At 35.8% G+C, this 10,972-nt stretch overlaps 1 protein-coding gene across 1 annotated transcript; it reads left to right on the top strand.

Moving 5' to 3' along the window:
• Positions 1–3,610: 3,610 nt before the first annotated feature.
• On the top strand, positions 3,611–4,567 carry LOC107063368 (uncharacterized). Its single transcript, XM_015315171.1, has 3 exons — positions 3,611–3,755; positions 3,878–4,002; positions 4,094–4,567. Exons 1-3 carry the CDS (start codon positions 3,611–3,613, stop codon positions 4,565–4,567), a joined length of 744 nt encoding a protein of 247 aa, XP_015170657.1.
• Positions 4,568–10,972: the final 6,405 nt, after the last annotated feature.

The following is a 10,972-nucleotide window of genomic DNA, read 5'->3' on the forward strand; positions in this document are numbered from 1 at the left end:
AATTTGTGAAAATGTTGGAGCCGATATAGTAAAAAAGCAAATCAAGAATTATTTTACTTGACTGAATTGAAGTGAGAATGAGGAAGACTCTTCCTAGATTTTTATAATATAAGTTGAATTAAGGTAAACATGTCACTTGAAGTGTAGTGAGAATGAGAAGACAAATCTTCTTAGATTCATCACACTAAAATCATTTTGTAACGTGTCACTGGAAGTATATAATGAATTGATGAGTTATTTGTTGGAATTAATGCATTCACACCTTGATGTTTAGTCTTTCAATATTATCTTTTAGTTTTTCAAGAAGCCTTTTAGGTGTTTTTAATACATGTATCTAATAAATTGTGATACTCATGTATCCACTTATTTGTGCAAGGCCTTTGATTTTACATTTTATTAGTATAAATAGATATGTAATAGATGATTATAATCCTCTCAAGTGGCCTTACGTAGTATATATAAAACTTGAGCAATTTCTAAAGATATTATTCTCCTTCTATAATTCCTACAAATTAGTATCAGAGAAGGTTTTCGTTCTGAATCTAGAGTTAGGTGAAGGAAAAAATAAGGCATCTAAAACAAATGAAGGTGCTGATTCTTCAGTTGTTCTTACTCCATTTTTTGAAGGAACTGATTTTGAATACTGGAAGATAAGAGTGAGAAAGCATTTGAAAGTTGAAGGTTTGTGGACTATTGTTGTAAATGGCTATGAAGAGCTAGAAAACGATGTGAAATTTCAGTAGCAAAGATGAAAAATCTTGAGGCTAAGTACCGTCAAGATGCAAAAGCCTTGAGCAAAATCCAAATGGGAGTCTCAAGAGCATATTTTGCAACAATTGTTACTTGTGAGACTGCAAAACAAGCTTGGAAGTCTCTGGAAACTGAGGTGTATGGTGAGGAAAAGGTACGCACTATAAATCTTCAAACTCTTAGAAGAGAGTTTCAAAATTTGAAGATGATAGAATCTGAAAAAATAGATGAATATTGCACAAGAGTCATGAATATTGTTAATGAAATGAGAAATCATGGTGATACAATTTCTCACCAACAAGTTGTGGAAAAGATTCTAATTAGTGTCACAGAAAAGTATGAGTACATTGTTGCTATCATTGAGGAGACGAAAGATCTTTCTAAGCTTTCCATCAAAGAGCTAGTTGGATCATTTTGTGCACATGAGAAACAAAGATTTTTTCGTGAAGATCAACCCAAAGAGACTGCTTTCCAGTCCAGAACAAATGAGAATTCTCAAAAATTCTCAAAAAATCAACAAAAGAAGAATTACAATCCAAAAAAGAAAAAGGATCATGATGGTTCTTCTAATAAGGTTGAAGAAAAAGGTGAGAACAGTTCTAGTCTTTTTTGTAAAATTTGCAAAAGGATTATCACAATGCAGAAAAATGTTGGCACAAAGGCAAGCCCCAATGTAACTTTTGTAAAAAGTTTGGCCACATTGAGAAGGATTGTTGGCACAAGCAACGGGAGCAAGCAAAATTTTATGAAGAACAGGAGGAAGAAAACCTTTTCTTTGCTTCTCAGTCTGATGCTTCAGCAAAAACCAATGAATGGTATATTGATAGCGGTTGTAGCAATAACATGACTGGAGATAAAATTGCTTTTCTCTCGATTAATAGTAGCATCACTACTAGAGAATGGGGAATGGAGCCTTAGTTGATGCAAAAGGTAAAGGTACCATTTCGATCAACATAAAAGGGAGCGGGAAATAAATTCATGATGTGTTTTATGTTCCTGACTTGGAAGAAAATTTGCTTAGTGTTGGTCAATTCATTGAAAATGGTTATTCTCTAGTGTTTAGATATAATTATTGCAAGATTTAAGATAAAATCGAGCCAAATCAAGTCACTGTTGAAGTAGAGATGATAAAAAGAAAATTTCATTTATGATTTCATTACAATGTGTTCAAAAATGAAGTTGTAGATGATTCATGGATTTCGCACAAAAGATTTTGTCACTTGAATTTTCATGGTTTGAAGATTCTCAAGCAAAAAGACATTGTGCAAGGCCTTCTTGAGATACTTATTGAGATTAAGGTAGAGAATACTTCTATCATATCTTTAGATGTGTCAAATCAAGAAGAGGATGAGGAAGAGGAAGATGTCCCTCAAAGGGGAGAAATCTCAGATTATGATGATGAAGAACCATCTCCAAGAGGAGAAAAAATGTTGAGTGAAATATATCGCAGATGGTGTTGAGCTAGAAAATTATGAGGAGGTAATAAAGCATGATATTTGGAAGAAAGCCTTGACAGAAAAAATTCGGATGATTGAGAAAAATAATACTTGGGAGTGTGTGACTATATATACCTAAAGAAAGAGAAGTTGTAAGTCTAAAATGGATATACAAAACCAAATTCAATCAAAAAGGAGATACTCAAAAGTACAAGAGAAAGGTGCAATTCAGTTGCAATTATTGTCAGACAGGAGAACAACTTGCTGACATCTTCACCAAATCATTTCCAAGAAAAAAAGTTTTGGTATCTTCGAGAAGGCATTAAAGTTGTCAAGCAAATGCATTAAGGGGAGGGGGGGGGGGAGGAGGGGCGATTGGAATTAATGCATTCACACATTGATGTTTAGTCTTCCAATATTGTCTTTTAGTTTTTCAAGAAGAATTTTAGGAGTTTGTAATACATGTATCTAATAAATTGTGATACATGTATCTAGTTATTTATGCAAGACCTTTGATTTTACATTTTATTAGTATAAATAGAGATGTAATAGATGATTATAATCATCTCAAGTGGCCTTAAGTAGCCTATATAAAACTTGAGCATTTTCTAAAGATAGTATTCTCCTTCTATATTTCCTATATTATTGGCATTTAGCACCCAACACTTATGGTTTTGTTTGGACTTTGCATCCCATTCTTTTAATGACTTGCACCTTAGTTTATACATTTCCTTTCAAATGTTGGAGCTGAAAGAGAAAAAAAGTAATTTATATTTATTTAAATACTATACTATATCTCACTTCTGATTACTGGCCATAAAAATAGTTCATATTTGGAAAGAAAATTATATCTTATTGTCATTTTCCAAATGGGTTACTATTTTTTATTTACCAAAAGTCAAATTATATTTACAATACTAGATTATTTGTTAATTTCAATTTATGATTGGAGTACAATGAAGCCAAGATGTAACTTAGTGGTCAATAAAGTTTGACTGAGCTTTAGTGAGACCAAATGTTCAAGCAAATTAAAAATGCGAAGTTTTTGTCGGAAAAGTCCTTTAGTTATGAATTATTTTTTTAATGCTTGTTGGTCTTTTTATTTTATTGAATGTTAAACTCCTAATTATTAGGAAGTGGGAAAATCTTTAGTAAGTTAGTAGCGTCTGTTAGGAGTCCTAGTAGTCGTAGGTTTGTGGTTTAAATGCATAACAAAACACTCTATGTAAAAGTCTATATGATGACTTATCCTAATTGCTATCGAAGACAAGAGAGTCGCGCAGTAAGAAATTTTTCTTCTGTTGCTTGTTTCAATTTGTTCACACCATCATTCTATTTGTTATTTTCTATCAGTTGTATCAGAGCCAGGTTGAATTTAAAAAACACTTGTGAGGGAGAGTTCACCCAGAAATTATTATTCATCTATGGCTTCAGAGAGCAACTTTGTGCAAGAAACAATTCCCCATTTCGATGGTCACTATGACCATTGGAGTATGCTGATGAAAAACTTTTTACGGTCAAAGGAGTATTGGCCAATTGTCGAAGATAGAATCGGCACTCCAGCGGAAGGCAAAGCTTTGAAGAATACTCAAAAGACGGAGTTTCAAGGAGAAACCTGAAAGATATTAAGGCAAAAAATTACCTCTTTCAGGCTATTGAGCGCCCTATCTTTGAAACTATTATTTGCAAAGAAACTTCCAAGGATATATGGGACTCCATGAAGAAGAAGTATCAATGCACTACAAGAGTGAAGCGAGCACAACTTCAAGCCTTGAGGAGGGACTTTGAAACTTTGCAGATGAAGGAGGGTGAAACTGTTACTAGCTATTGCGCTAGAACCATAGAGATAAAAAAACAAGATGTGATTTCATTGTGAGAAAATTAACGATGTCACAATTTTTGAAAAGATATTGCTTTCCCTATCATCAAAATATGGTTATTTTGTATGCTCGATTGAGGAGTCAAAAGACATAGATGTTTTGTCACTTGACGAATTGCGAAATTCCTTGTTGGTGGATGAGCTAAAGATGAACATAAGTTCAACTTTTGAGGAGCATGCCTGGAACGCTTCTACTTTTATTCCTTCCAATTCTAGAGGAAGGGGTAGAGGTAGAGGAAGAGGGAGAAGAGACCGAGAAAATAGAGATGGTGGCAACAAAGAAGGCAGTAGGAATTTTAGAGCTAATGATGACTATGGCAGAGGTAGAGGAAGAGATTTTGATAAATCTAAGGTGGAATGTTATCGCTGCCATAAGTTTGGTCATTATCGTTCTGAATGTCGTACTAGGCTGCCTAGTGAGAAAGAAGAAAAGTCAAATTTTGCTGAGAACAAGGAGGGGGAAACCTTGTTAATGGCAGTCCATGTCGAAAACGAGTCATAGGAGCAAGCTATTTGGTATGTGGATACCGGCTGCAGTAACCACATGATTGGAAGTAAGTATTTTTTCTCTTATTTAAATGAAAGCTTCCTTTCGACAGTTGGTTTTGGTGATCTCTCCGCAATGAATGTAATGGGGGAGGGTAATATTAATTTAAGAATCAAGAATGCGTGTGTGGAAACCATATCTAATGTGTTTTATGTTCCTACTTTGAAAAATAATTTATTGAGTGTTGTTCAATTGTTAGATAAAGGATATGTCATCACCTTTAGGAACGATTCTTGCAAATTCTCTTATCCTTCCAAAGGAGTTATCACTACTGTGAAAATGAGTCATAATTGGTTGTTCCCTTTAAATATTGAAAATGTTCAATCTTGTTTTATGGCGGAAGTGAAAGACCCTTCGTGGTTGTGGCATTTTCGATATGGCCATCTAAATTTTGGTGGTTTGAAGATCCTTCAAAAGAAGAATATAGTGGTATGCCTTCCTAAAATTGTTGTTCCTTTTCAAGTTTTTGAAGAATGTGTTGTTAACAAACAACACCGGTTTCAATTTCTGAAAGGCAAGTCATGGCGAGCAAAAGAGATGTTGGAGTTGGTTCACTCAGATATTTGTGGGCCAATAACACCAATCTCTAATGGAGGCAAAAGGTATTTTATTACCTTTATTGATCATTATTCCCAAAAGACTTGGGTATATTTTTTGCAAGAAAAATCAGAGGTTTTTAATGTATTTAAAATTTTTGAAGCTCATGTGGAGAATGAGACGGGGAAGACCATAAAAAGCGTTTGAACAAATCATGGAGACGAATATTGTTCTAAGGCATTCGAATAATTTTGTGAGACTTGTGGCATTCTAAAAGAGCTCACAACAGCCTATACACCTCAAGAAAATGGTGTATCGCAGAGAAAGAACAAAACCATTCTGAACATGGTTCGAAGCTTTCTGACTCGAGGAAGAGTTCCAAAGGCATTTTGGACGGAAGCAGTAAATTGGAGCATCCATATCTTGAACAGAAGTCCTGCTTTTTCTCTTCGAGATGTGACACGAGAGTAGGTTTGGATTGAAAGGAGACCGATGGTAGATCACTTCAAATTTTTTGGCTGCATTTCCTATCCACATGTTCCAGATGTAAAGAGAAAGAAGCTTGACGATAAAGGCGTTAAGTGTGTCTATCTTGGTCTTAGCGAGATGTCCAAGGCGTACAAGTTGTTTAACTATTTGACCAAAAGGATAGTGACTAGTAGAGATGTTGTTTATCATGAAAAAAATACTTGGAACAAGGACGAAGAGTCGTCTAGTAAAGTTTTATGCGATGATGAATCAGAAGATATGGCTCCAAGGTCGGAAATTCCAGCAACTGTTGAAGTTTTTCCACCTATAGAAGAACCTATCAAAACAGAGAAAAGTGATCCCCGTGTCTGAAATATACCTACATGGATGCAAGACTATCAGGTAGCCAGTGTTAATATCAATGATGAGACAAGTGCTCATTTTGCATTGTTTGTAGATTGTGACCCACTAAATTTTGAAAGGGCTGTCCACGAAACAAAATGGAAGGAGGCAATGGATGCTGAAATTTTGGCAATTGAAAAAAAGAAACTTGGGAGCTAACTGATCTACCAAAAGGGAAAAGACAATTGGAGTTAAATGGGTTTATAAAACCAAACTCAATGAGAATGGTGAAGTTGACAAGTACAAGGCACGCTTGGTGGCCAAAGGATATAAGAAAGTGTATGGTGTGGATTACAAAGAGGTCTTTGCTCCAGTAGTCAGACTCGACATCATCAGGTTGGTGGTGGCACTGGCCGCCCAAAACAATTGGCCAATTTATCAATTGGACGTGAAAGCAACCTTCTTACATGGAGAATTTCAAGAGTAGGTATTTGTTAATCAACCCCTGGTTACATTAAGTATGGCAGCAAACATAAAGTTTGCAAATTGAGAAAAACATTATATGGGCTAAAACAAGCTCCAGGAGTTCGGTATAGTCGCATTGATGCTTATTTTTATATATCAGGTTTTACAAAATTTCCTTATCAGCATACACTTTATACTAAAACTGAAGATGGAAAGATTGTCATTATATGCTTATATGTAGATGATTTAATCTATACGGGGAATGATAGTGTATTGCTTGATAATTTTAAGCAATTGATGACGACCGTGTTTGATATGTCGGATCTCGGCTTGATGCATTACTTTCTTGGTATTGAAGTGAAGCAGTCCTTTGGTGGAATTTTTATTTCACAAAAGAAATATGTCCATTAATTTTTAAGGAGATTTCGAATGACAAATTGCAATTTTGTCACCACACCAGTAGAGATGGGGCTGAAGCTTGAAAAAAAATCCTACAGGAACAAGGATTGACAACACTTTCGACAAGCAAAATGTGGGAAGTTTGATGTATTTGACAATCACTAGACTTGATATAATGTACTATGTGAGTCTAATAAGCAGGTACATGGAAAATCCAAGAGAGACTCACTTGTTGGCTGCTAAAAGAATTCTCAAGTATTTGCAAGGTATTAATGATCTAGGCATTTTGTACAGAAAAGGAGGAAAATCATATCTAATTGGCTTCACAGATAGTGACTTTCCTGGAGACAAAGATGATAGGAAAATCACATCCGGTTATGTTTTTATGTTAGGATCAGGTGCTATTTCATGGTGTTCCAAAAAGCAGCCAATTGTTATGTTGTCAACTACAAAAGCAAAAATTGTTGCAGCAACTATGTGCACCACTCAAGGAATCTGGTTGAAGAATATTCTAGCTGAACTATGTCTTCTTCCACAAAAGTCAACTCTAATTTACTATGATAATGATTCAGCAATTAAGCTTTCCAAAAATCCAGATTTGCACGGGAGGAGCAAACACATTGATGTGATGAGATTGAGAATGAGTAAAGGTCTGACACATGGAGATCACCCATGTCGAGATCAATTTATAATAATAATGTAACACCTCAGACTTCAAAAAGGACTAAAGAGGGGTAACAGACAAGTCCACAAACCCAAAATGAACCATGGACCCTTCATACCACCCTAAATGGTCCGTTTAGGGGTCCACGACCCGTTTAGGGTATGGTGGACGACCGTCCAAGGATTCCAAGGTCAAGGTCACCTAGACAAGACCCTAGACGGTCCTTGGTGACTTTTACGGTCCGCTTAGGGCTCCGTACAAGTCACCCATCAGTTTTTTAAGTTTTGGGTCAACTCCAAATGATCATATATCTTAGCACATAATGAATTAGGTTCCCAATACCTATACAACTAGAGGTCTTTGAGTCCTCTTTCCAACCCCACAAGGTTTGCCTCATTTCGAGTTCGTAGTAAGAAATTATGCCCGTTTAAGTGAAGCCCTGTCGGGTAGGTGAAGCTTGACGACCGGCTAGATGGCCCGTGAAGCCTTAAACGGTTCGTGAAACCTCCTTTTTAAGGCACCTTTTCAGTTTTAAAAGCTGGGATTGTTTTAGTCTTTCCCCTATGTGTGTGGTATTTAAACTACATCATTTTGACCCTTATTCTAAGCCTAAACCATGAGTTTTTACACCTAATTAAGAGCTTAGAAAGTGTTAATCAATTATTTTACATTCATTAACACTTCAAGATATTAGAGAAACGTTCCAAGAGGAGAAAAGCTAGGGTTCAAGCGTTCTTTGAGTTTCATTGATTTTGCGAAAGAACTTCATTCCTCCAGGTATGTACGGCTATCATAGTGTTGGACTCATTCATCCTCACACCCTACATCTACTTTCAACTCAGTCAAAGATTAATCTAGGGTGCTTTCCTTATATTTCAATATTCTTTAGATGACTTGATATTAAGTTATGAATTCCTTGGTTGTTGATTATTGAATTCCTATTTCTAATCATTGAAGTTTCATATATTGTGTATTGTGATTATTGAGTTGATTTCTCATGACTATTTTTCTGCATGAACCCTATTTTTGAGTATTAAGTATATTCTTATTGAGAATCTTTTAATCAAAATATTATTGTTTAAACTAAGTTTTGAGGAAGTAAATAGCAGTTTTAGAAAGAGTATAACGGAACTAAGTATTTCTCAAATGTTTCATTTTTTACATTAACAAAAAGAGTAGAGCTTTTTCTGAGAAAAGTTAAAAGAGTTTTCAAAAAGATTAAGTACAGAACAGTTACCCCTTAAAAAGGCCCCTTTTGAGTAATTATCTCAACCCAGAATGTATTTTTACATTGAGCAAAAAGAAACTTTATTTTCTAAATGAGCAATGAGTTTCAGAGATATTTCAGAGTAGTTACCTTTCTAAAAAGGATTGTTTGAAAAATTACCTCAAACCAGAGAAAGAGAATGTTTTTATACAATTAAGAAATTTTTTATATTATTGGGAGTAGTATTGAGCATTGATATTGGGGAGAGTACATACAACTTAAAGGCTCCATAAACCATGTCTTGACAACATGGGTACATGATCATACTTTTTAGATGAATCCTTAGGGCCTTCAGGTAGATCTTAGTGGATCCACTTAGTTGAAAGGTTTTATAACCTGACACGATAAGACAGTTCTGGCAGAGTAGACAAGACGTTGTATCATCACTTAGCTCATAGTGATTGTTGTCAGTTAGAGAATCACCCAATAGAGTTAATGAGTTTTTTTTGTTATATATCACTGATTATGTTAGATTTTAGAGATTAGAAAGCATCTTATAAAGTTAAATGATTTCATTCCTTTAATTCTTTATATTCAATTGAGTTTATGCTATATCTTTTGAAGTCCTTTCATTAGTTATTTTTCCTCGGCTATATTACATACTCGTGCATTCAATGTACTGATGACATTCGACCTGCATCTTTTATGATGCAGATACAGGTGTTCAGGATCATCAACAGGCGCTTTGTTGAAATTATTTGGCACTCCAGTTAGCTTTTGGTAAGCCTCTTGCATTCTAGAGGACTTCCTTTTTCCTTTAAGTTCAGTCATTTTAGGGTGTTGTGGGTCTTATCCCGACATCCATATTGAACTATAGAGGCTTCATAGATAGTTAGAGTTGATGATTCTCTCAGTATGTTCCTTTTTGTTTTGAGATCTTGAAAACTAATTCTTATACTTTATTAAGTATTTCCAGACATTTATTTAAGTTGAGTTTAAGAGAGACTATTGAGAATAATTATGCATTTAAAGTTTCCTATTTGCTTGAGTAAGTCTTTCGCTAAGTAGTTAGCCAGGCCAAGGGTTTACTTGAGACCAACAATGGTTCTCGAGTGTCAGCCACATCATGGTGTATACTCGAGGCGTGACAAACTTGGTATCAAAGCATAGAGTTTAAGAGTCCTAGGGTGTCTATGAAGTCGTGTCTATAGAGTCTTTTGTATAGGTGTGAAGCGCGCCACATCTATAACTGGGAGGCTATGACAGTTTGGAACATTTCACTTTCTTTTTACTCCTGTTCATGCGATAGAGTTCAACTATATAAATGTTTCTTCTAACTCGTGCTTACGCATGTCTTTTCAGATCATGCATCCACGAAGAGTTGTTTGAGGACGTCTTGCTAATACTCAAGGTGCAGAAGCTCCCAATGCACTAGAAGTGCAGCCCCCTCAAGGATATGTCACCAATTTTGAGTTCAGGAATGCTATTCAGATGCTAACTCAGGTTGTGGTAAACTAGGTTGGTCAACTAGGAGTGGGTCTTCAGGATGTAACTACTATATCTAGAATCCATGAGTTCTTGAAAATGAATCCCCCAAAGTTCACTGGGTCGAAGGTCACTGAGGATCCAAAGAACTTCATAAAAGATCTTTAGAAAGTGTTTAAGGTCAAACATGTTGCTGATACACAACATGTGGAGTTAGCCTCATATCAGCTCAAAGGTGTTACTAGGATATGGTTTTATTAGTGGAAGAAGAATAGGGCAGATGGGGCACCACTTTTGAGTTGGGCTATATTTGAGGATCCCTTCTTGGGGTGCTTCTTTCCCCGAGAGCTAATGGAAGTTAAAGTGAGAGAGTTCCTGAATCTAAAACAGGAAGCGATGAGTGTGCAGGAGTATATTCTCAAGTTTACTAAGCTATCTCGCTATGCACCAGAGATGGTGACAGATATGAGGAGCAAGATGAGTTTGTTCGTGTCCGGGCTATCTCGCCTATCCAACAAGTAAGGTAAAGTAGCTATGTTGATAGGGGAAATGAGACTTGCTAACAAAAGACATGGAATGGGAATCGGTAATCTTTTTAGCAGAGGTCATCTAGACCTGCTCTATCTTCAGCTAGTGCACCTACACCAAGAAACATGAATGATCTCAGTAATCATAGTTCTCAAAATTTTAGAGCTCAGGGTACTCACTCTCAGGGTAGTGTGGCACAAGGGTTTCAGAGCTCATCTTTTGCTAAGTAGGGAAAGACCTATCCAGGGGAAAGTCGTGATGGTTC

This window comes from Solanum tuberosum, unplaced genomic scaffold (genome assembly GCF_000226075.1).
Source record: "Solanum tuberosum cultivar DM 1-3 516 R44 unplaced genomic scaffold, SolTub_3.0 scf00343, whole genome shotgun sequence".
NCBI lineage: Eukaryota > Viridiplantae > Streptophyta > Magnoliopsida > Solanales > Solanaceae > Solanum > Solanum tuberosum.

Coding starts and splice junctions, on each gene's coding strand:
- LOC107063368 (XM_015315171.1), top strand. CDS start 3,611: ATGGCTTCAGAGAGCAACTTTGTGCAAGAAACAATTCCCCATTTCGAT. Junction 3,756..3,877: donor AATCGGCACTCCAGCGGAAG/GCAAAGCTTTGA, acceptor TTATTTGCAAAG/AAACTTCCAAGGATATATGG. Junction 4,003..4,093: donor AGATGAAGGAGGGTGAAACT/GTTACTAGCTAT, acceptor ATTTTTGAAAAG/ATATTGCTTTCCCTATCATC.